This window comes from Oenanthe melanoleuca, chromosome 1, assembly GCF_029582105.1.
Source record: "Oenanthe melanoleuca isolate GR-GAL-2019-014 chromosome 1, OMel1.0, whole genome shotgun sequence".
Classification (NCBI taxonomy): Eukaryota; Metazoa; Chordata; class Aves; order Passeriformes; family Muscicapidae; genus Oenanthe; species Oenanthe melanoleuca.
In genome coordinates, this window is record NC_079333.1 from 13,158,970 (window position 1) to 13,186,589 (window position 27,620).

The window sequence follows — 27,620 nt, forward strand, 5'->3', positions numbered from 1 at the left end:
GTGAAACTCTGATTTCTTTTTATTCACAACTGTCTGACAGCCTTTGAATACTGACAATATTTTATGTAAATGGTTCATTACCCACTAACCAAATTACAGGCTTAGGCTCAAATTCTGGCATGTTCTTACAAAAGTATCTTTTATAAGGTGGAGACAAAAGCAATGTCAAATCTGGAAGAAGGTATGTAAATCATTTTCAGATGGATTGGAAAAGAAATTTTTAATGATGTTTCAAAACCCTGGTGTTCTGTCCATAGAATTAGAATTCTTCCTATCATTTCCAATACCTCTTTTTATAATTATAACTCTTTAAAATGTAGGACAATTAGAAAAGCTAGTCTTTTGACTTCTATGTGTTTGATCACATATTGTGAAAGTAATGTAATATCTCTATTTTTAAAGATGTTTTGAATCCAATATTCTTTTTTGCTTTTGTTTCATAGGTAGCATTTCAATACTTACAAAGACCTGCTTAATTTTCACAGATCTTTTCTACTTTGAAAGTTCTACTTTTCCTTTTGATTTCAGAGAAAATGTTTCTTTCAACCTAATTTGCAAATTAGTTCTTAAGCTGAGCAGAGGATAAGAAACCTTCCATTAACATATTTTCTTAGTAGCTTGAAATCAGTCTTCAAAAAAAGAAAAAGAGATTTGTGTCTTCAGCTGTGTTTCAGAATTCCATAAAATGGCCAAATTATTTATAAGGTTCTTTGTCATAAGCTTATTTAAAAGAATTTAGGCTCTAAATGATCTAATTAGCTGCAACTGTTTGTTTTGTTAAATTTGATATAAAGTTTGTTTTTCTCTTTTCCATAATTATATAGCCAACAAACTGCTCTCTTACATTTTTCTATGATGAAATTAGCTATTAAAAAAGATCATTTTATAAAAGAAAGGCAAAAATGAAAAATGTTTTTGCAGTAATTTAGCATACAAGGAATATGGTTTTCTTACAGCTCTGTAGTAGAAAGCTAAAGTTGTTTATCTAACAAAAATATTATTGCAACATATTCAATTTTTTTTTTTTTTTCCTTGAGGACTCTAAGGAGAGCTTTATGGGTAGATTATCAGCTGCTTAGGTCTGTCTTGCTGCTGCTGATTTTCAAACTGTGTTTGTGCTTTTCCAGACGTGCCGTCCAATCCGTACGGAGTGCGAGTCGTGGAGCTGTCCCAGACCACGGCCAAGGTGTCGTTCAACAAGCCGGACTCACATGGAGGTGTGCCCATCCACCACTACCAGGTGGATGTGAAAGAGGTAGCCTCGGAAACATGGAAAATAGTTCGCTCCCATGGAGTTCAAAGTAAGTATACAAATAATAAATGGAAGTGTTTTAACTGAGAAGAATGTCCGAGGAAAATACTGTAAGTATACCTTAACTGTTTCTTTGTCTTAGTCCAATACCTGCTTCTCTGAATTACTGCAGACCTCTCTACACCAGTTAGAAATAGTCCTGGAATTTAGTAAAAGTCAACTGTTCCCTTTTATTTTAAAAAACTTTGCAATTGTTGTCCGTGTTTCATGTCCAGACAAGAGCCAGCTTGTGAAGCTATACATTTCAAAGAGAGTAGAAATTACATTGTGTTTGAGAATGTCTAAAATTAAAACTTTAAGTAAGCTGTTATATAATATTGGATCCTGGGCACTAATTACTGATTTTGAGCAACTAACTTTCTACATACCTGTTAATATTCAAGATATCTGTTTAAAAAGCATATAATGTTTGTTCAAGAAGCATTAAATGCCCTCTATTAGGGTGCTTGCTTGCATGTGTCTTAGCAGAAAAGAGCACAACAGGCAAGTTCTTTAGGGCCCTGATGAGTTGAGGAGGTCGTGGAGTGTAATGTTAACTCTTGTATCCAAATCTGCCTTTTGGTATTTTTAGTGCAAGTAAGGCAGCCTCAGCAGTCTTCTGATTAATACTTCAGGAGATAAATGCTTTTGCAGTGATCAGCAGAGTCACGGGAGACAGAAATATAGCAAATCTAATGTGTGTTCTCTCTTTCCCTTTTACATCCTGTAATCATACAAAAATTCTGCACTAAACTGAACATGTTCAAAATTGCAGAATTAGTTCAAAGAAGCATATAATGAACATGTAGTTAACATGTATTCAATTAACAGGTTTATAACTCCTTATTTTTTTCCTTAGTTCAACACATTGACTGTGTGTATAAATGTAATAATGTAAAACATAGTAACATTCATTTTATTCCAGTATAGCTTGAATTTCTTTCAATACTAGGATATCTAAAGAAGACACTGAGTTTCTTCTATTTGCAGGGCAAGCATATTAATAGATATTGCTGTATTTCTTCCTTTCTTTTCATGCCATGTTACATGTCAAGTTAGAGAATTTTATTCTCACAGCTATTTCCTTCAATGAATTTGCAATTTTTTGTTTCTGATATGAACACTAAACTGAAGTTACCAGTCTGTCTAGTAGGGTGCAAGGTATTCAAATGAGTAAAAACCCAGTGACTACAGAGTCAATCAGTCAATCACACAGATGATTAACTTAATTGTGAAGCCAGAACAGAAACCTGTCCTTTTGTTAGCTTAACAAAAAATATACACACCTTACACCCCATAAAACTTTATTTCCTGTTATTTCTGTTGATGTGAAGTTTATTAAAATATTAATTGATTACAGTAGGAAAGGTGTAATTTGATAGACCCTTGTTACTAGAGTTGACCAGAGTTGCCTTCTTAAAAAATTCAACTTCCTTTTGAAACATTCTTCCATCATTGAGTGTTTTATGTTGTTGCTCATTTTGGAGATTTCTGTGTAACATGAATTGATCTTGGAATCATTTGTGTCCAATTTGTTTGAATTCTATGTTTCTGAAATTGGAGTAGAGTGATAGGTGCAAATACCTGCAGTCCTTATGCAGATGTTACCACCACTAAGCAGATTGTGAGTATTTAAGATCTCTACTGCTATTCCTACTCATAATAGACATTTCTTTGGCAGAAAGCTGTATTACTTCCTGCATACTGTCAAAATATTTTCCCACATCCTCCTTTGTACACTTTACTCTCCTTTTTCACATGGATGATTTCAGGGGGTGTACTGTCTTTCAAGCATATGTTTTCCTCTTAATTTCATTGTCTCCTAACTGTAGGCTGAAAGGTTTTGTTGAGAAAACAAAATAGGTCACAATTTTTACAATTTTGGATGTATTAAAGATGCTTCTTAGTAGTGTATGTTAGCAAAAATTACTCCAAGTAAAGACAAAAACTAGTAAATATGAAAACAAGCTGAAAAGCCATCTTGGTCTACAAAGAGTGATGTAGTAACTGCATAAATATTAAAAGGACAGTGGGCAATATTAAAAATTAATGCTTTATTCATAATTAATTCAGTATGTTTTCTGAAATCTCTACTGATATACCTCTGTACAGAAAGATTGATACTGTATATCCTTTATTTCTCTGAATTGCTCTCTGAACTGTCTTAGAAATCAAAAACTAGTTCAGATTGTCAAATATTTACTGAAGAGAAAACATCTTGTTTTCATAAATCTTATTGATGGTATGTTATGTAGTGTTATAGGGAAATCAAAAGCAACCTGGTTACATTTATCATAAGTTCCTGTAGATATTCTATAATAACTTGGAAACTTGTTCTATTTGTGAAGTACTACAGGACTAAGCCAGAAAATCAAAACATGTTACCAAGTAAATGACATAAGAATCCAAAAGAGAAAAAGTTTTTGCAAATGGAAATGTAAAAAAAAAAAAAATAGTGTTCTTTTTTATAAATTAAATTCTGCTAAATGTAGCAGGAATCTTTCTGTAATATTGAGCCTTTATATATTTCCTGGGCATTCAGAGGGTTTCAGCAATTTTTCTAAAACATCCATTTAAACTTCTCTCCATTTATATTTTGCCCTATTTGCAATGTCATGTTAAGATAGTCTTGAGATACCCTCTCCAAAATCCCTATTTTTACTTCCTGAAAGATTTTTCAAAGAGGGTTTTATTAGTGAGAAGGCTTTTCTTTTTTTCTTTCAGCTTTTTGAGACAATTAGGATACTTTGTAGTCTATTAAAGGACAATAACAGATGCATATTTTTGAGACAGTTTCTGATTGTGCTTAAGTAACACAGAACCACTTTCCTACCATGGCTCAACATCATCTCAGCTAAGTGAGGAGGATGTTTAAAATGCAGTCAGTTTTCTCTATTACTCTTTGTAGTTGCATCATCATAATTTCCACACTCAGTCAATATTCCTTAATGGAAACAAAGCCACTTTTTCCATCTGTTCACATTTTAGGGATGGTTTATGGCTAAGATTCAGATACAAATGCTGTTTACATAGGGACAGATAACTGCTTGCACATCTCAAGTGGTAGTGCATACATAATGCATGGGCCATGATTTTTTCCCAGCAGTAAGTGACAAAATATTCTGAAATTGTACAGGCTGGTTATTTATCAGTCTGATTCAACTCAGGAGTGGCAAAACTGCAGACTTTTCTTGCCACAATGTACAAAATGTGTAAATTTCAAAAACATCTTTCAAGGGAAAGAGACAGAAAAACCTACATGCAGGAAAACGTTGTACCTGGAAGACTGTTAGAATTCCAATATATTCAAGGCTAAACTGAGTCTTCTGCTCCCTCTCTACTGTGACCTCAAGGAATAGTGTAGTTGTCTTCACACAGTAGAAAAGAACAACCATAAAGTGTAAAATCAAGGAAAAATGTTTTTTAAAATAAAAAAACCTCACAGAAATGTGGCTACAAAAGCAAGTTTATGAATAAAGCATTAAGAGGTGTTTGACAGGTGTTTCAAAAACTTTTTGAGAAGAGTTGCTCCTAATGTTAGCAAGCCATTAACTTTCACCTGGTTATGATCCAATAGCAATGTATGAAAACTTTTTCAACTAAGATTATAATTGTTTTATTTATATGAAAACCACAATAGTTGCTTATCAATATTGCTAGGTATTCTTCTCTAATCAATCCTCCAGCAAATACAAATAAGTTTAATCAGGAAGATTAAGCAGCATGAAGTGGATTCTATGCAAATCCAGTCTGCAATTCTCTTCATTTGCTGTTTTCTTCAAAGAATCCCTCTAAAGGTGACTTTTGTCTCAAACTTTACCAGTTTGAACTGTTTTCAGGTAAGGAGAAAATTCTAGTCTTGGAGCTGTAACCAGGAACACCTATTTCCCTGTTCTCTCCCCTTTGTCTTTTATAATGAAGAAGATTTCATTTGAAAGTCTGTGCTGATTGCAGCTATTGAAGCAGAACACAGAAAGTGAAGCAATCATCTGATACACCAATTTCAGTCTATTAAGGGATTTAAAATCATAATCAACACTCTCCTAGTTCAGCAAGAGATCAGGAAGCAATTGGCAGTGAGATTTTTTTTCTGTACTTTTTAGGTGCTTCTCTGAATATGGAAATAGTTTTGTTGCAGGCTACCAGCAAATCCAACTTTACCCTGGAGCTCTCTGTGGACCAGGGTCCCAAGGAGAGATGGTTGAGCAGGGAACATTCCCCTCAGAGCCCAGACATTTACGATTCTTTTCAAAAGGAAACCCACTAACCTTGAAGTAGCAGAAATGCAGTTAGCCATGACAAGATAAATTCTCCAAGGAGAGTTTGTAACTTCCACCCAGACAGGGTGTAAATCCCTGAGTGTGGGAGGTGCCCATCCACCATCAATAAGTGGATAACCACGGGGGAAGAGCATTTGCCAGGCTTTCTTCTGTAGGCACAAAGCAACCAGTGACAAGGTGTAAGACACCTGTGCTGGGAAAAATCACCTTGCCACAATCCCCTGAGCAATTTTGTTTTTAAAGAAAGGACATCAACTGATCTGTTTCTGTCTAATCCATAAAGATTTCATAAGAAAAAGGCTCCTTTATTTTTCCATTTCATGCAATACTGACTTTTCCAAGGAAGAAACAAGGTAGAATCTCTGAAATTCAGTTCTTCATATTCAATCCCTAAGAAAGCACCACTGGTATAAACTCTAATAGAGAAGCCATCAAGGTCTCATTTTGTCTTAATAGCATTATAGACACTAGTAATTGTGGTTTAGAGGAAGCAAATAATGCATTTGTAAAGAATTTGCTGTTACACAAATCTAAACCACAGCGGAAATGTGAAACCTGAAAAGTGTGCCAGTCTCTGAAAACATTTGAATGGCTTCAAGAGGAATACAAAACCCTTTATTTCTTTTATCTTAAATTTACAGGTAGACAGATGAAGTTTTGTTTTTTTGGTTTGTGTTTTTTTTTTTTTTTTTTTTTTTTTTTTTTTTTTTTGCAGAGCATTATATATTTCTGTGAGTGGAATACAAAGAAATAGATGTCTCTTTCTACTGCTACTCAGCTTGCTGGTGATAGGACAACATGGGGAATACAATAAACACAGTCCATATCCAGATTACTGTGGAAATTCACCTATGCCAAAGGTGGATGGCTGGCACTCTCTCAGAGATGAGAGATACACATTTGGGTATTTGTGGAGCCAATGCACACACCCACACACATCCACACCTTTGCTTCATCTAAACTACTTGTGTTTGGAAATTCTCAGATTTCAGATCAGGGGTCCTGTTTCTAAGTATTGATCTTGTGATTTCTTTTAATTTAAATTAATTAATTTTTAGCTCTTAAAATTCAACTATTAATGTTTTATAGAAAACATTAATAAGTTTGGAAGGCTTCTTAAAGCAAGTCTTCTCATTTATTGAGTTTAGAGACATTTGAGAAAAGTTTTGGGTTTCATGAGTTTCTAGGGAAATTGCTAATATGTTAAAGCCTAGATAATTTTAGAATTTCTTATATCAGGAACAATTTCTAGCATGAAGCGATGATCTTAAAACTCAGAAATGTCTCATCTTGCTTATTCTTCCAGAAAACAAAAACCTAAACAGAAACAACAGAAAAACTCCCAAACCAAATCAACCAACCACAGACCCCCTAAAAAATGGAAAGCAAACCAACCAACCCACCAACCCACAAACCCCACCAACTCAAAGTCTCTGATCTTCACTGACATCTCTAGGTCTAGCTGTTTTTTTCAGGAGACATTCTGTTGAGTTTCAACCCTTTTAGTGAAATTATCCCTGGAATTATATTTTAGTTCTTGTAGGATACTAACATAAAATAATTTCTACAGCAGACAAATTATATAAGCTAAAGTTATACAAACATTTCCAAACTGTGGGGTAAAAAAATAAAGGCATAGAAAATCTTAAAAATGCCACGTTACATGAGATGCTTTTAAAAATCTATTTATGTGTTTTGTATTCAAATGGTCAGGAATGTTTTCTCATTTTGATATAAGCGATTACTCTTTGGATGGCAGAAAGTAGAAACTTTACAAATAATGTGCCAAAGTATAATATTATTCAATAGCAAAAGTGCTACTTGTAAATATATTTCATTTAGAAAAATCAAAATAGACCAAAGATGATTTATCAACATATGTTTGTATTTCTTTAGTGAATATTTTGCTAAAGGAGACAATTTTTGAAGCCTTATGATAGATACTATGGGCAAGAAGAAGTGAAATATAAATGTTTTTACAGTTTTCCATTATAAGGCAAAATGAAAGGATGAAAACTATTTCTGTCTAAGAAATGTTGAAATCTTTATTCTTTCTGGAAGAAAAAAAAACCCTCAACAGGTGAACAACAAGTTTCATTATATCGTTTATCTGAAAAATAAACATAGCCTAAGGAAAAAAATCTGAGCTTGTACAGCATCTTAATTATATGAAAATTAAAAAACAAGATAAGTAATATTTCAGTTTCAGCTAGTAAGGAGTTATCCAGTTACAAGCACTAATGCAAATATTTGCTTTCAACATAACATTAGTTTTTTCTCTCTGGGTTTTAACAACTTATAGCTCAAATCTGAAATAACTAATTCTTTGTAATTTCACATTCAAATCTCAGCAGGTTCTATTTATTTCCTTTTTCATCTGAGTATACTAAATTTCATGTACTTCATGAAATTCTAGAATAATTTAGGTTCCTGAATTCCTAGAGGTCCAAAAGGGAGCCTTGTCATCATCAGCTCCAACTGCCTTGGGTTGCAGCAGGGCCAAATTCCAAGTTTTGCTAGGACTTTTTCCTGAGTTCTAAATGTCTCTATGGATGGAAATTCCATATTTTGCAGTTTGTTGTGAAATGAGTGGTTTTTTCCAAACCAGGTCCTGTCTTCACTATTTTATTCATATGCATTTACCTGGATTTTAAGGGGCATTATAGAAGATAAGTGTTTTCTGTTACTCAAGATATGTTCTTAAATTGCTGTGCTGACTGTTCTGCATGGTACTGCTGCTCCTTTTGTTGCACATGTCCTTAAAGTTAGAGGAAGTTATGTGCACACTTGTGTTGACGAGGTAATTAAAACTTGAGGTCCTCTTCCTTCTGTATTGTGCTATTTAGTGTTGAATTGCCTACACCAATTACAAGGTATCCATGATGTAGACAACTCATAATAAATTTCTTAGCAACAAAAAAAACCATAAATCTGTAAATTTAAAATACGTTCATTCAATTTGCTCTTTATATATATATATATATATGTATATATGTATGTATATGTATATGTATATGTGTGTGTGTGTATATATATATATATATATGTATACACACACACCATTCCAAACTCTGAAATGGTGTGGTGTGTTTTGGTTTCTTTCGGAGAGTGATGGGGTTTTTGTTTTTGTCTGTGCAGATCAGGTTTTTGGATAAAACTATTAAATTCATTTTCTGTCCTTAAGCAGGACATTTTGGTGGACATTCTTTCAGAAGACTTCAAAAGCTTATTGAATCATAGAATTATAGAATGGTTTGGGTTGGAAGGGACCTTAAAGCTCATCTCTTTCTAAATCCCTGCCATGGGCAGGGATACCTTCCACTAGATCAGGTTGCTCAGAGCTCCATCCCTGGAAATGCTCAAGACCAGGCTGGATGGAAAAATATATTTTTTCCTTTTCTAAAACAAAGCAATTACTATCTCTTATTGTTGAAATTGAGAGGAAATCTAATAGATGGATTAGTAAGAATTCTCTTTAATTACCTCTTAGGTTGCAGGTTTTTGTGGAGACCCAGTGTCTTTACTGCTTTTATTTTGAAGCATGAAAGTATGCACCTCACTGACTATTAAAACAGTTTCTTACTGTAATACTTCACATTAAACCAGAAGACTTTCAAATAGATTCCTGAAAGATGCAAATCCCATATAATTAAATAATTTTCTTAATGAGTTTAATGATAAAGGAGAATATATCTGTATAATTTGTAAATCAAACAGAAATAAATTGCAAATAGTTCAGTAGGCTAAGTCAGCACTCAAAATTACTTTCAGAGTTGAAAATCTTCAAGGCAGAATTCATTAATTTCTAGTGCAAGCTGCAAAAGCAGAAGGAAAAATGCATTCATCAGCCTGTCCCAGAGGGAAAATACATCTTGAGACACTTAATTCCTTGGCATGTCTGTCAGATTTGACTCTCTATGCCATGAATTGTGAGCACATTCAGACCAACAATAACAGTTACTGTTCCTGAGGAGTATTTATGCCTTTCTGGAATACTGTGTATGTACTCCACAAATCTAGAATTATCTGAAGAGTCAGAGGTTTTTGTAATTGTTAAATGATGGCATAAGCCATTCAGAAAACATTTCTGTGTCATGAATTGAGCCTTAGGATATGGTTCTTCATTTCTCAGAATGCATGTTAGGCAGTCAGTTTAAGAACAACAAAATCATGGATGAAAAACCCCTATAAAGCTAAACCCCAAAAATACATTGCTGCTTTGTACCCAACATTTTTTGTTTTCTCACATTTATTGTCACGTTGTCAGATTGACTAAAATTAGTGTTTTCATTTCAGAAATTGTCCATTTGCAGTAAGCAATGCTTGGTAATATTTTCAAAAAATGTGTGGGCCCCTCCTCATCAGTTAATATACCAATGATATTATTGATAAGCCTAAACTAATTTTTTTTCCAAAATAAACTGAGTATTTTGCTTGATTCAATATAGTTTCCTCAACTTAAAACCATCTTTGAAATTACAAGAAGGCAGGAATTGCACATATATATATATATATATACACACAAAAATTATTATGCTATAATGTAAGACCTGCTACAAATTATATGAATAAAAATGCTTATTTTTTAAAAAACCCTAATTGTCTGGATAAGATGGCATTATGCAATTTGCCAATAAAATTTTCCATGGCAAATTGTCATTTAAAAAAAAAAGTGAAAGAATGCATGCAGTTTTATAACCACTGTAGGCTACAATTAAATGTGAAGACAAAGACCACGTTTTATCCAATTTATTTTGTGTATATACCTGCTTGTAAGAAAGCTATTCAATCCTTTAATTCTGTCTCTATACTAATTTTGGCCTCCATCCAAATCTTTGCTGTAAAAGTCTTTTGTGGTTGAAAAGGTTGAAGTGTTAATAAATGTCTTAAACTAAATTACATGGATGGATTAGAGAGACTGGAAAGTGAGAAGTGTAAAGAGAAATCTATGTTAAAATATTTCAGGTTTTTATACAGACCTGAAACATCAGGAGAAAGAGATGTACTTTTCACATTTAAAGGTGAATAAAATGTCATGAGAAGTGAAGAGAATCCAGACAATTTACTGCACAGCATGAGTTCAGAACTAAAAGCAACTGAGTTATGCAGATATAGCCACTATCTGAGCTTACTCATTTTTCCCTTGTAATTCTGTGTTTGTAATTGCATTTAGTCAACCAGTCAAAGCTCAGTGCAAAATGAGATTTATGGTTTTCTCAAGACACAGACTTGAAAATCTGTAGGAACAAATGGAAGATACTTTGATTGCAAGAGTATGTAGTAAATATTTTGATAAGAAATTAAATGGAGAATCAGTCATTCCAAATGTATTTCACCTGATGCTATTGTGGTAACTCTGGTCTATTTCCTATTTAGACCTTTCAGGCTTTTCATAACTAAAATTTATGGTGAACAGCTGATCTGCTGTAAAGGTCTTGCTGACATGGCTGGTAAAGGTAAATCTTATTAAGCAAAGAGTGATGCAGTGCAGTATTGGGTATGAATAACTGATAAATGAGACACATGGTGCAGCTGCAAATTTTGCCTTTCAAGTGTGTATTGTAGTCATCCACATTTATTGTACATTGCTTGTCTACTTAGAAAAAGATAAAGTACATTTATGGAATATTTATGTGTATATAAACTTTCTCTACACTTTGTAATACAAAACAGAAAAGTGCTCCAAGATGAGAGAGTATTCTTTAAGTATTTTCAAGGTCACTGAATGACAGAGTGGTTATGAATAAAGCTCTCCTTCAGCCCCATACAAGAATGAGCAACAGAACAATTGCATGGCCTTATCTGTATTACATTTCACAGTATCTTTAAATTAATCTCTTTTTTATGACCTTTTGTCTGTCTCCCCATTTCTTTCTGCAGTGGTAAGAAATAAATTATAGCATACAGGAGTAGGATGGGGATGAGGAAGAAAGTTATGAAGGAAAATTATCTTGGCATGTAAGGAGCAAAAGAACAGCTCTTGAAATCATCATTCATGTCAGCCTTGAGGTCTTTCTGTTTACAGAGTAGAGGATGTTAGGAAGGATACATTTGGGATCATGAAAATGGCCTCTGTGGAGACAGCAGAAATCAGGAGCTGCTTTATTCTTATTTCAAGGGTGTCTGCTTAGGTTTCTGCCAGCTCCTGAACTGCGTAACAGAGCCAGTAGACTCTTTTCCTCACACTTTGCATGCTCCACTGTTGAAAAGTGCATGGCTTAGAGGGGTAAAAGACAGAACTCCAGTGTCAAAACCTGCTTCTTAGGCAGCTCCAAGGCTGCAGCAACTTAAGTGAGAAAAGTCATGCAGTTTTTACATATTCTGTTAATACTATTAGGAAGCAGAATTATTGTGAAATTGAAAATGTTGGAATTTGAAATAACAGTCTTAATTGAGAGACAAGTCTTGCTAACAGATATGAATTTACCTATGAAAAATTCTATGAGCATAGTATTTAAAACATTCATTCCCTGTGCTCTCAGGTATTCTTTTGGCTTACCATTAGGAAATTCTGAATTCTCAACATCTGTTTTGAGTCACTGTAAGAATACTGATATATATTTGTAGTAATGGGAATTTAGGTTCATCTGGTTGAGGAGGGGCACCTCTAATTTGTATATAATAACACAGTACAGTTTTGAAACACCATAAGAAAACTAGTGAATTGCATTTTGTTACACAAAAAATCTTAAATATATTGTAAAGCCTCATAGGATAAAGAAATTGTAGCTCTATAGAACTTTGTTGACAATAGGGAGAGGGTGCCTGTTGAAGAAGATGAAACAGAGGAATTATCATTATTTTCTTAGACTTTGAAGGCATTTTGGCCACAACAATTGGTGGCAGGACAGGGAAACACAGTCTTCAGCTGCAGCAGGGGAAGTTCAGACGGAATGTCAGGAAGAATTTTTTCATTGAAGGGGTTGTTAAACTTTGGAATGAACTACCCAGAACGTGGTGATGGAGTCACCATCCCTGGAGCTTGGACTTGATCTCAGAGGTCTTTTCCAACTGAAGTGATTATTATTATTTTTATTTTTTTTTTAATAAAGACAGAATATCCTTGACTCAATAATCAATGACTACTTCAGGATAAATTGCTAGTTTAGACCTGAGTTTCACCCTGATATATTAAAAGCAATCACCAGCATCTTCAGATGCCAAACTATGTGGATTTACTACCCCATGGACTAGTGTACACATTCAACAGGATGAATTCCAGGTGCACTTCATGCTTAGAAGACACAGCTTTTGTCTGCTGTGAATTCAGGGGAAGCCTACCTCACCTTCTGCTCAGGATCTTTCAGTTATAAAGAATTCATGGGTAGAGTTTAGAATGTAGGATACCATTTTCAACTCCAACTTTGTGTTGCAAATATCAAATGGGATGGAAGTCACAACAGGAACTCCACTGTCAGAACAGCAGAAAAATGGGCAGGAAAAGCTGACATACAATTCTTTCTTTCTGCCCAGCAAGAGAGAGTGAGAGATTCTGGTTTCTGCCACGTGGGATAGGATCCATTTTGATTTATACAATTGGGGAATGAAACAAAGTGATATAGCTGCAGCAAGAGTAGAAAAAAGGAAAGTATACATTCATAACTAACTCCTGCCTCCCCCCTCAAAGTATATATCCTTCTTCAATAATCCAGTTTTCAAACATTGATATAAATCAAGGAATACATGGTAGCATTGCCTACAAACTAACAACGAACATGTTTTTGTAGTCTCCTAAAAATGATCTTGTTTATTTTCTGGATTTTCTTCCAGTAACCATTATTTTCAGCCTTGAAGGGTATTCAAAAAGAGAAAAAACAACAGGACAAATGACAGTGTAAATTATCTTAATAAGGGCATTGATTGCCCTTCTGCATTGAGATTACAACAGTTAGTATTTTACTACATTTTGTAGTATTTTGTGTTCACTCAATAAAGTATTAATTACTTATATGTCTTAATGTTAGTTCAGTGGCCAATGGCCTCGAATTTTTTCTTACAGGATAATTTTAAAACTAATGTCTACAGAAATTAAATTTGATTAATGGAAATGTTTAACTTAATCAGGTTTTATATCTAGCAGTATAATTTGTATTACTAAAATTGCAGCAATTATAGTGACATAAATATTTAACAATGAACGCTGCTGAGAATATTAGTCATGTGTTAGAAAGCATTTTGAACAATACTGGCTTTTCACATCATAGGGGGAATATCTGGTAGAAGTCCAAATCCCCATTGATTTCATTGTATTCATTTATTGTTTCATTAAAAACTTTTTAGTATAGTCTTTTTCAAGTGTCTGGCTGCTGCTCCAAGTGAAATCTTTGGATTAAGAATTATACAATAGTTTTATAGCAGAGGGCAAAATGGAGTTCCAAGAACCAAGACAGTATTCTCCTTTAATTTATAGGATCAGAAAATTTGGTTGGAAGGAATATCTGGTATTTATCTGGTCCAACTTCTTGCTTGAATCAAGACTACTGCCAGTCCTAGGCCAGGTCAGATGTGGTTTTGTCTAACTCAGTCTCAGGTCCATGGGATGGAGATTACTCACCCTCTTATCTTGGTATAACCTTTTTCAGTGATGCATGTCTCTCCCAGCATATCAATATTTCTAATACCTGGTCTGAACATACCAAAAAAAAAAAAAAAAAAAAAGTGCAGTCACTTCTTCTAAGGACTGTGCCAAAGTTCACCAGTCCTCATGAGATCCAGAATTTATATTGACTAAATTATTGCTTTTAAATGCTATGATGGGAAACTGTTAGCCAGCATTGGATGTTGTTTAAATTATTGTCCAATGAGTTGCAACGCCATAAAAAACTGACAATGCTATGAAAACACACACACACACACACACATACACACACACACACACAATTATAAAAATATTTCTTAAAGGCTTGTTTCAAAACACTTATTAAATTAAAAAATTTAGGGCTAATGAATACTGAGAGGAGACCTGACCCGTTAAATGTTAGGTTCTTAAAAGAGTGGTTTTGAAATGTATTTGAATTGTGTAATTTTGAAGATGATTATGTATTTCCATTTTTACCTATTGCATTCTGTAAAGAATTTTTTTCATTCAGGATGCCTTCATTCAGTTTAATGAGATCTTCTTAAAAGGAATATCAATTGTTTGAAGGACTCTCTATCCTGAAATTTATATGTAGTGGTAGTTAAGAAGTTTTAATCATCCATTCTTTCTTTCTCCTCTCCTTTTCCTCTTCCATTTCCTTCTCTCTTTTCCCTTTTCTATTCTTTGACTTCCCTTTCCTTTAATATCTACAAGTGCCTTTTATGGAAGTTGACTGCTATTAAGCAGCTGGCTTGGTCATCATGAAGGTAGTCAAGGAAATATAACTAAAAACTTGGAGAAAGGGATATTAAAGAGTGAGTGTTTGAAATACAACTTCTGTTGTAATGGTGATGGGAAACAAAATCTATCAAAGCTGGATCCTAGTTGCAAACTGTTGCTGATAGGATGCTAATCAGTACAAGCAGCAGGATTTGTTCTTGAAGTATTCTATTTTATTGTCAGATTTGTACAACAAAAAAAATCAGCCTAAAAAAAATACATGCTTGCTTTTGTTTTTTTTAAACACTGCATAGGTGATTTATTTTATATGCAGTTCCTGCAAGTGTCTTTCTATTCTGAATAAAGTTGAGGAAGGTTTATTGATGCAATGGTATGTCTCAATAGATTGCTATTGTTCCAGGAATGTTTTCTTTCATTCTCTGTGTGCTCTGCTGTTATTCTCATTAAGTACAGGAGGTTGAACTAAGAGTATTTTTAAATAAATGAATTTCTAAAGAAAATCTATTCATACCTGAAGTTTGTTAAATGAAGAACCCCATCTTCTGGATTCATGCTGATTCCATATATAATAAATTATCAAATTTGCTCTTTTCTAGGCACTTGAATTTATACTCCTGCTTGCTTTATTTTCATTGACTTATATTACTGTGCATTTTGTAACTAGAATTTCCCCATAGATTACCTAATTTTTTTCTGACTAGATTTCTTTCAGTAGAAATAGGTATAAAAAAACAAACCTGAGCTGGGATGCTACTTTTGATTCAGTTTGCAAAGTGATATCTCTAAATCCAGCCCAATAAAATTAAAAATTAAATACATGGAAGAAAGAAGTTTAACATGGTAACTGTGTTTTAATGTATTATATATTAATAAAAATATTAAAGCCATTTTTGCCTAATGCATTTTTAATGTCAGCTACTGAAAAGTGTTTTGTAAAGAAATTACTCCTGTTAATGAACATTAGATTATATTAATTATACCTGATTTACTACACTGTATATATATTTTCATGGGCTATTATTTGTATTCACAGTTAAATAAACCACTGATAGTTTTATTCAAAAGTAATATAATAATTATACATTATAATGCTGAGAATTATGGAAATTCCAGCAACAGAACCATTTTATCTGATTATTAAAATTGTTACATTTGTTTTTGGTGTTTTAGGGAATTACTTAAAGTTAGATATTGTCTCCAATTTACCAGTGGTTTAACTGACAGTATGATTTGCTATCATTATCATTTTTTTTCATAGAATGTGCAACTTGAAATGTTTTCATTATTAAAGTTCATTTATTTGTGTTAGCTGAATTCTGACATTTATAGCCAGATGCTTGAATGAGTATTTATGAAATTAATTGCTATTTGGGCAAGGCAGACAGATGGAACTGAGACAGCCTGGCTGTTTCTGCATATGAATTAACATTTTGCCTATTGTGTAGCAAAATCCCTTTTTTATTTTTTCTGCTGTATTTCTCCCCTGTGGCAATTTCTAACTTCATTCTGTCAATATTTCTGTGAGCTAACTGTGAGTCTCAGCTAGAAAAAAAGAGGTTTTATACTCTTCCTCCTACTGTGCAAACACACAGAATAAATAAAACAATTGTTGCTCATCCCAGGCAGACAGATTTTGGGCAAAGTTCCTCATATTCTGTAACATACAAGAGTCTCAGACATCCGTACAGAATCTTATTACTTTTCCTCTTTAAGTTGCTCACTGCTGTCTTCCCATGACTTTTTCTCCTGCCCTTAAAAGAGCATGAATCATCATCACAAAGAGAAACCTGTTTAAGCTTCATAAAAATGCTATTCATATTTTTTTTTCCTCTGAAAGAGATTCAGGTATTTCCCAGGGACTCAGTTTTACCTTGAGAGTAGTAAAGTAGTGAGTAATAGGTGCAGCAAAGTGCTGTTAAATCAAAACACTCCACTTATTAATATGCACAGCAGTCAGGCTGCATTTATCCTCTGTAGTAATATAGATTCATATTAAAGGAAGGGAAGTAAAAAAAAAAAAAACCATCCTCCAATTTGTAATGCTTCTTTGACAGAAATTTCACTCTGCCACCACAATCTCAGATATATAGGAGTGAAGTATTATTTCAGCAACAATATGTCTCAGCTACTTTGTTTCAAAATAAATTTATATCCTTCTTCAGTTAGATCTGACATCCTCAAGGGATTGAATTTGGAACTGGAAAAACATTGTTCTATGCAGCAGATACCTCTCCAATGAGAGCAATGTAACAATGTGGTATTTCTGTTAATTAACCTCACATAAAATCCACTTTGGGATTAATGTAGAGGAACTGTACTGCTGGTTCCCCTACCCTTCTTTTCCTTGGTGATGGTTTATACAATATATCACAATTCTTAGAAGATTTCTGAGAGATTACTTCAGTGAAAAGACAGTTTAATATGCCAGACATTTTTTCTCTCACTCTGCTGTAATAAAGTAACATAAACAACCTAGCCTGGACCAGAGAAGCAGCTGGGGAATTTTGTTTTGGTTTTACTGACTTGGATTTATGGTACAGTTTATTTCATAGCAAATCTTGTGTTAGGTTTTGCTTTCCCATGGTTCATTTTGACAGCAGTTAAAATTCTGCAACAATAAAAAGAACTATTCTAGATTAAATTCATGCAAGCCATATTTTAAATAGTATGAAGTTCTGCTTTTTTTCCTATCTAAAAAATTTCTGTGGTTTCTTTTTTCCTGTACTGTGGTTTTTGTTTTTTTGTTTTTGTTTTGTTTTTTTTTTTTTTTTTGTATTTTTTTTTTTTTAATTCATTAGATTTGCTTGAAAATTACAAGAATCTGTATAACAAAAAGAAAGACTTTTTCTGGTTGACAAAATTTAAAAACCCAACCAAACAAGCAACAACATTCCTGGCATACTTTGTCAGAAATTATTAATAATTTTGTATTAAAGCCTTAATATATAATATACTTAATATACTAAACCAAAACCAATATACCTGGTAACTTCTTGTGCCATGATGTCTTCCAAGGGTACCTTGAGACTTAAAACTTTACTTCTTAATGGATAGCACTAAGCTCTGAGCTGTTGTGCATCATGTTAATTTATTAATTAACTGACTTAAATTAGATAATTTATTTAATTTGGAGAGTTCACAGGAGATTGTTCTGCTTTTCCCTCTTTGGAGTATTCCTTCCAAATCTACTCCTCAATCTAACCAGTCACTATGTGAATAATGTGAATAAACAAAATCAATCTACAAAATTGAATTCTCCAGCTAAACCTCACAGATACTGTGATTAGAAAGAAAATGTATACTAATAGAGCAACTAGGAAAAAATGGAAAATTTCAAATGACACTCTGAAATAAAGTGAATTCACTTTCAGTATATCTGGAACTTTATATCCATCAATAAATATGCCAATGGTATAATGTGCATATATGGTATGCAGTGGACTGGTTCTTTACACATTTATGCACTGAATGTGAAAGAAATCAAAATATCCATTGTGGCCAGGGCTATTTTCCTGTGAGAAAAAATTTTTCGTATATGGAAAGATGAATAAACTGATTTTATATTTAAATAACAGATACACACATTGTAAAAAAACTTAACTAGTTCATGAAATATTTTCTTCTCTATTTTTCTCTTTATTATGAAGTATTTTCTTCTATCTCAAACTCCTAGCAAGCAGTAAAATTTTCATTTCTCTTAGATTACTCTTCAATCCCACACTTTTGTCACACTCTGTGAGACAACTTCTTAATTACTCCAAGTATTCTTTTACAACTGGAGCATGTATTCTAATGCAGAATGGTTCTTTTCTTTGTTTTTCAGAATTCCATGGTTATAACTTTTCCTACATGTATAATATATACACATCACACCATCACTGACACTAAGTGGGTCCAGTTTTTGAGGACATACTATGTTAACACATATATCTGGGTTAATTCCACAAATGCAATTGCAAAAGTCATTGTGTCTGCAGGGGATTCTAAAATATACACTGATTCTTTAAATACTGCATATATAAGTTATTTTATTCATTTCTATAGGTCCCAGGAGTGTTTAGAAAATCACATCCTTAGGTTTCATGTAGATAACACATTACCATTTTCTTCAATGTAGACTCGTTGTTTTTATGTTGTTTGAATTTTAAAAACATTTACAGTAGCACTAATATTTGGTATGCCCTAAGGTTTATTTCCAGTGAAATTATTAATCCTTGGAAAGTAAACATGGCTGAAAGGCAAGTCAAATGCTGCTACTGCTTAGTTAGGTTTTAAATTTCATCTTAACAGAACTCCTAATTCTATTCTTATTCTTATGATGATACATTATTTTTTCATGACATGATTACACTTCAGAGTTAAATATTTTTCCATCTCATAAAATGATAAAGCTAAAACATGCTGGAAGACATACAATTCTACTGCTCTATTTACAAGAAAACAGTTATGTTTCAATGGCAAATTCATGCAAAATGCTAATTATAGAGCATGAAATGTAGAAGTTACTCTTTTTCCAAATTCATTAAATCCCTTTAGCTTCACATTTAATAGGAACTTTGTCGGACTGCTGTAGAAACTAAAGAAATAGAAATTCTAATAAATCTGGACTGAAAAGAATAACAGAGTATGGACTTAAATAATTATGCCTTCATTGAATGTATAACTTCCATAGAAGGCCTAAAGCAACTAAAAAAGTACTCCTTTATAATGAAAAAATTAGCTCCCTAAGGACTGTGAAAGATACTACTGGCTCTTTTTTAAGTTATTACATTTCTACAGCCACTTGTAAAACATTACAGCCCCTGCTTTCCTGGGCAAGACAAACGCTGCTGTGCTCCTAGTCAAGTCCACCTAATTTCCATCCATTCCTCAGTGTGAATCTGACATATGGAGAGCTCATCACAGAGCTGCCAAACAGCAAGCAGGCAATTGCTGGAGAGACAAGAAAAGGAATATTTCTTCTGAAGGCAGGGTAATGCTCCAAGAACTCTGCAAGGATCCAAATATCCTAGTGCATACTCAATATTGCTTTTTAGTAAATACTGTATTATGATATTATTTATAATGTTCCCATAAAGGTTTCCAGAGTCCAACATTTTTTTCCTGGATTTGACTTCTAGATTTACCCTTGTATTCTTAGTGCGTTTTGGCAAGCTTTATCCCTGTTTTCTGCTTCAGATGGCATCTTGGTTGTGTGAATGATCACTGTTGGGAGTGCAGTCTTGATTTCAGAACTCATGTCCTATGTTCCCACCCCTTTTCTTCCTGAAGTATTTTTTGTTGTTGTTATAATTTAATTGTTATTATTGTATTAAATTTATGTGTTTCCATACACCTCCTCTGAAATACGTACAAAGCTGCCTAATTCTCTTTCAAGTGCTCAGCAGGTAACTCAGATCTCTCACTTTGATCATCCTAGCACCTTTCATTTTAGGTCTTGAGCACATTGTTGAACTGTCAGACCAGAGCACCAGAAAGTCACCATCACTGTGCATGTAGCTGCATTTTGGAGAGTGGATGAGGGACAGTTGATACTGCTGTCCATGAAGGAAAAATAGCAAATTATGAACTGTATGAAGGTGGCTGGAACACACATGATGTGCTAGTTGCCAGCAAGAAGGATGGAAAAATTCCATGATGTTTCTGCCAGATTCATGTCTCCTATGTGTGACAGGTTGGCCATGGCTGGACACCACTTGACCACCATATCACTAACCTGACATTTTCCTTCCTTCCCAGCTTAACCTCCTCCCCCACAAGGAGAGAGGGAATGGGGATAATCCTCACAGAATCACAGAATCACTAGGTTGGAAGAAACCTTCAAGATCATCAAGTCCAACCCATGTCCTAACATCTCAACTAAACCATGGCACTCAGTGCCACATCCAATCTTTTTTTAAACACATCCAGGGATGGTGATTTCACCACCTCCCCAGGCAGGCCATTCCAGTACTTTATCACTCTTTCCATGAAAATTTTTTTTCTAATATCCAACCTAAATTTCCTTTGGCACAGCTTAAGATATTGTCCTCTCGTTCTGTTGGTTGTTGCCTGGAGAAAGAGACCACCCCCCACCTGGCTGCAACCTCCTTTCAGGGAGTTGTGGAGTGTGATAAGGTCACCCCTGAGTCTCCAATTTTTTCCACGCTAAACACCCCCAGCTCCCTCAGCCATTCCTCACAGGGTTTGTGCTCCAGGCCCCTCACCAGCCTTGCTGCCCTTCTCTGGACACACTTGAGCATCTCAATGTCCTTCCTAAACTGAGGGGCCAGAACTGGACACAGCACTCAGAGTGTGACCTCACCAGTGCTGAGTCCAGGGCAAGAATGATCTCCCTGCTGCTGCTGGCCACACTGTTCCTGATCCAGGCCAGGGGCCATTGGCCTTCTTGGCCACCTGGCACACCCTGGCTCATGTTCAGCTGCCATCCACCAGCACCCCTAGTCCATTTCTGCCTGGGCACTGTCCAGCCACACCATCCCCAACCTATAACACTGCAGGAGGCTGTAGCATCCAAAATACAGGACTCAGAACTTGGGTTTATTAAACTTCATCCCATTTGACTCTGCCCATGCACCCAACCATTCCAGGTCTCTTTGCAGAGCCTTCCTACTTCCCAACAGATTGACACGTGCTCCCATCTGCAAGTTTGCTAATGATGGACTCAATCCCCTCATCCACATCATCAGTGAAGATACTGAACAGGACTGGCCCCAGCACAGACCTCAGGGGACACCACTGGGGACTGATCCCCAGCTGGATGCAGCACCATTCACCTTCCCTCTCTGGCCACCCAGCCAGTTCTTCACCCAGCACAGAGTGCTCCTGTCCAAGCCACAGGCTGCCAGCTTTTCCAGGAGTGTGCTGTGGGAGGCAGTGCCAAAGGCCTTGCTGAAATCTTAACAGACAACATCCACAGCCTTCTCTGCATCCACCAGGCAGGTCACCTGGTCATAAAAGGAGTTCATCACATGTTGTTCCTGCTGCTGCTCAGGGAGTGGAGTCCTTCCCCTGCACTGCCTTGGGTGTCTGCAGGACAATTCCTCTCACATCCTCATCCTGCTCTTCTCTGGCCACAAGTACATCTGCACAGAATCCTTTTTCCTTCTTACATATGTTTTCACAGAAGGCTACTGTCACTGATGGGCTCAGACAGGCCAGCAGTGGGTCCATCCTGGAGCCAGCTGGGATTGGCTTTGTCAGACGTGGGAGAAGCTCTAAACACCTTCTGACAGAAGCCACCCCTGTAGCAGCCTTGCTACCAAAGCCTGGGTGTGCAAACCCACTGTGCTGACAGTCTGAACTTAGAATATTGGTCCCCATCAAGGTCCCTAATTGTTGCCTGTGGCTTCTCTAACACTGACTTCACTGTTCCTTCAGAAGCATAACTTGCTCAGTCACAATTATTTTATGCAGATGAAAAAAGGGACTACTAGAACTCAACAGAAAAAGCTAAGTTTGAAACCAATATACTGTCAGAATACAAGACTCGTTAATTTACAAGTGAAGAAAGCAAATTATGAAATTGTCTGACTTTTCTTTTTATAAATGTATTACTTCTTCAAATTTTATTCCTTTTTTGTTTTTCTTTCCTTTAGCTATGGTTGTTCTGAGCAATTTGGAACCAAATACAACATATGAAATCAAAGTAGCTGCTGTAAATGGAAAAGGACAAGGAGAGTATAGCAAAATTGAGATCTTTCAGACCTTACCTGTCCGTGAGTAATACTTCTGCTGTTAAATGAAAATTATTATTGCTATTGATTATTCTAGATTTGAATTATGATCCATTGTAGATAATGTTTAGGTTTTATAATCCACTCTTTAGTGTATTACCTCAGTCTTTACATTGTCTCTCAGAAATCGTGTTTTTTTATTCTACCCTTTCAAAAAGTATGAGTGAACTTAAATTGGAGAATTTATCCCATTATCTTACATTTTTGAGATTCAGAAAGTCTTTATTTCATATAATGGAGCAAAAAGCATGAGAGATACTCATTATGATAATAAATTGTTTTAACTATGACTATATGCAAATGTGAAAATCGATGAAACCTATTCTGTATTTGTAGTAACTACAGACCAGAGATTCAGATTAAAATATTAAAGGGAAATGAAAAATATTTTTCCTAAATTATCTTTAAATAGAAACAACAGTAAATAAATTAAATACACAGAGAGAAGCAAAGCAAAGAACTACCAGATGGCAGTGTATATAATCAAACAGACATGTTGAAATACATCAGCTGCTACTGCCAGACCAGTCTGTCATAAATCTGGTGCAACTGAACTGTTTTCTGAATAGGATATTACTCAGTGTATCTAATACTAGCCCTAAGCGAATGAACATTAAAATTAATGTAACTACAAAGAATACAAAATATTTATGTTATATTATATTGTAGTTATTATATTATATTACATTACATTATATTATATTATATTATATTATATTATATTATATTATATTATATTATATTATATTATATTATATTATATTATATTATATTATATTATATTATATTATATTATATTATATTATATTATATTATATTATATTAATGCATTTATTCTGTCCCATACATTATGTTTTATTGCATTATACATTTCTTCTGTCCCAAACAGTAACTTGGCAGCTTTCAAATTTCTTTTTCATTGAAGCACATAGATATTCTAAATATATTCCAGGATAGATAAAATAGCTTGATGGAAGAATGAAAGAAACTGAAAGAAATTTTATATATATATTTGTATGTATGTATTTTTATATATATGCTATCTGATAGAAAACTAGGTAGGATTTATGTTGTGATCTAAGTTTATCCTAACTTTAATAAGTGCTAAACACAAATAATACAATTATCTCTAAAGGAACAGTATCTCTCTGGGCAAGTGCCCATTTACAGTTATTTTGAAAATAAGACACTTCAATGTATGTTCATTTAGGATCTCTTAAAAAAAAAATCTAATAGGCATTGCATATAGAAAAGATAATCTGTGAATTTTTTACTACAGAAGGGTCTTAAAGAGGCTGTTAATCTTTTGATTGCATGTTTAAGTCTATCTTCTCATTACAGCTAAGACATCTGGTTATAGTTTTAAAAATATTATTCTTTACATTTACTCTTGATATTAACTTCTCTAAGAAGTTGTTCTAAGATAACTTTTTAATCTGATTTGACTTGGTGCATTTATTGGAGAGTAAACTACTTTAAATTTAAAAACTGTATTGCAATTTAGAAATCTCACATAAGATTAAAGGTTATGCTTAAATTATAGATGCTTACCTGTAAGAGAGTGTCTTTTAAACTTCAGTGTGAGTAGCAGGTTACCAGCCTTGCTGAATTGATGACTGAATGATTTTGGAAGGAAATTCCATTTAAGAATGTTGGAAGTCTGAAGGTCTCAAAGAAATTAATATTTCTTTCATACTTCACATAATTTTGTTTCCATGTATGAGGAATCTACATTGAAACATATTTCAAGCACAGTATTTAACATTCTTATAAAAGCTGTCTTGTAATGCTGGGAATGATCATATTCATTTTAAGATTTTGATTAATATTATTATGGATAAGTTTCTGGCTGTAATCTAAGATTTATCTCACTGCTGAATTATTATTATTAGTATTGTTATTATTGTGTACTCTTTGTTTCCTTATCTAGGGGAGCCAAGCCCCCCTTCAATTCATGGACAACCAGAGAGTGGCAAGAGTTTTAAACTTAGCATAACTAAACAAGATGATGGAGGTGCCCCCATACTGGAATATATTGTCAAGTATAGAAGTGTAAGTATTTCAGTTAATCAAAAAAAGCGAATTATGCTTGTTAATATCTGCTTTTAATGCAGGGAAAATTATTGATGTTATTTAAAATTTACCAAAGTGGTTTGCATTCCAGAAAATAATTTTAAAAACATATATAGTATGTTTTCTTTTGTAACTAGGTTGCAGCTGCCAGATTATAAAATAGAAATTAAAAAAAAAAAAAAAAAAAACAAACCAAAAAGCACTCTGCTGTTCCTAAAGGTGTGCTGAAAATTCATCTTGTCGAGAAAACTATATTTTTTTTCAGTTGTGTAGTAAAAGTGGGATGTTCATGTTCAGCTTTTAAAAACACAGTAAATCAGCAAACATTAAAATTACATGCCTAAAGGTTGTTTGAACAGCAAATTTTTAATCTATTACAAATGTATCTGTATTGATAGAAAGCTATATTGCAGTGCTCCATATTAATTGTAAATGACATTAATTAGCTGATCACATTTCATATCTTCTATCTGCCTGAATTCCAAGTCTTGTATTACAAAAGCCAAATAATTGGCACATTGTTGGGAATTTCATGAGTTTTGAGGCACATATCTGTTCTTAGGCAGCCATTGGGCAGAGTTTTTTAGCAATCTGTCATCTAGACAGGTCTGTTTTGGTTCTCTCATCAAATCTGGCAAGTTTAGAAAACAGGCTTTTCTGCAGTATATAATCTATTTAAAAATTGTGTCAGGTTTGTTTTTTTTTTTCTTTTGTTTTATTTCTATTATTAATGTAGCTAAAATACATTTCCTGATGTGCTATGTTTGTAAGTTATTGGATTGAAGAATTAGGTGCAGAGCTGGAAAAAGTGATGTCTTTAATTCCAAACTGTGCATTTTTAAAAAATTTCCTTGTGTAGTGCTTTTATCTGAGTAGACCAATTTTACTGGCATGTTACAGCAGACTTTCATGTCCATTAAGAATCTAGATATGCCTGGATATCCAGGCATATTAAATGCAAGGTAGTGAGGACTATATTTATTCACAGAAAAGAAGCAAATTTTGAGAAATTAACTATAGAACCTGTTGGAATATTACCAAAAAGGAAAAGACAGTTCCTTAACTTGTAATAGGCTTTTGTCACATTTCCTGATGTTTGCTATCATGTAACTTTTTGATTATAGTCTAGGGAATAAAAACTACTAAACCTAGAATGTAAAATTATTCTCCTATGCTAGATATAACCAAAATATGCTAAATATAACCAAAGATTAGTAGCTCCAAATTAATTGAGAAATGTTTGGTAGCACTCTTACGAGTAGTCTGAGAGAATGACCAGAAATTATTCTATTGTCACTGATCCCTAAATCTTAGTTGACCTTCTTAAATTACTTTCCATCCAGTGAATACAGTTGACATAAAAGTAATTGCAAAGGAGACAAGGGTAGTAAAATATGCAATACAAGATAAAAGTGGAGTTTTGCAGATTTGAACTTCCTAGTTAGATTACAATGCCTTTAATTATTTACCACTGAGTACAAAATAAACTGTTCAGCTATAATACATTCATGCAGCATATGGAATTTAATCTATGATTAAAATAATGTTAAATTCTTTCGGCTCTATCCCAAAATTTTTTTGGAAAACTGATTTTGATCCTGTGCTTTGACTAACATACAATATTAATAGTATAAAAGTATAGTATAGTATAGTATAGTATAGTATAGTATAGTATAGTATAGTATAGTATAGTATAGTATAGTATAGTATAGTATATTCCTTCATGTTGTTGGAAAGTAAATATTCAGTTTAAGCAGTAACTGGAAACTTAAAAGGATACTGATGAAGATAGTTTTTCCATGGACCTCAAATCCTTAGCTCCTTGATCTTCCAATTGAAAAAACAATTTGACTAAATTAAAGGCCTTTCTACAACAAAAGAAGCAGAATAATTTTTTGGTGTTTTAATCAGAAAGAATGAATGCTATTTAAAGTTCATAATTATCTGCTGACTGCTTCTCTTCTATCTTCCCTATTGGTAGTTTAATTAGCTTTCCTGTAGCTCTTGCCAGCCTCATTATTAGCACCTGAACCAATGGATGTTTGAAGAGCATATTTCATAACAGCCCATACATCAATGGCTTTTTCTTCAAAAGGTTAATTCATCCATGTGCAAGTTTTATACATATTTATTTTTTTTAACTGGGGGAAGGACAGCCTTTAAGATATTAAAGCAATATTACAGCCTGGCTAAGGACAATTGTTAAGGTTTTTTTTTCTGGAAATTGTGTATTTCATTATGTTGAATATTCCTTTCATAGCATCAATTTCTTCATATTATGGGCAGGAATTACTGACTACAGTCAGATAATAAGCAGCTTGACATTTTCTTCTGCATTCCAGAGTATTAGGTACTGCACAATTCTTATGATTAACAGCCTCAATTTTTTTCATGATGTTGCACTAAGAAAGTTGAGACAGCATGACAAAGCTTCATTGATGGAGTCTCAGGCTGATGGCACACATTGGCTTCAGAGTTACCTTAGGAAAGAATTGGAAGGGAGAAGTAAAACAAGGCAAAATTGATCCCAAATAACCAGCTGGAAAGAGCAGAGAGGGGAATTCTCTAGGGAAGCATCCTGTCTGATGTCAGAGATGACCACACTTCTCATAGTGATTCTTTAATAGTTTTTTCATGGGGGCCAACTCAAGCCTCCCTTTGGTTCTTCTGCTCATGGTGCTTCCAAAGCTGGTTGGGACACAAATGGTGATGTGCAGGTGTTTCACAACAGATGTGAAGCTTTATCCAGGTAAATTATGGAAATGTGTACTGAATTTGTAAGTGGATGTTATCTGATGGGACATTCACCACATACCTGAGTAATAAATGACAATTGAGAGGGGAAAGTTGAGGAGACAAGGAGGGCCAGGAGGAAGGAGCAGTTGGGATACAGGGGAACAGCTCTCACAGCAGCTCAGGGC

At 34.1% G+C, this 27,620-nt stretch overlaps 1 protein-coding gene across 1 annotated transcript in view; it reads left to right on the forward strand.

The window, feature by feature from the left end:
• The window catches only part of NCAM2 (neural cell adhesion molecule 2), a 258,288-nt gene that overhangs the window by 190,941 nt on the left and 39,727 nt on the right, over positions 1 to 27,620 (forward strand). The window contains exons 12-14 of the mRNA XM_056500737.1: positions 1,128 to 1,301; positions 22,489 to 22,608; positions 24,557 to 24,678. Coding sequence (XP_056356712.1) covers positions 1,128 to 1,301; positions 22,489 to 22,608; positions 24,557 to 24,678 — 416 coding nt within the window. The remainder of the gene's footprint in view (positions 1 to 1,127; positions 1,302 to 22,488; positions 22,609 to 24,556; positions 24,679 to 27,620) is intronic.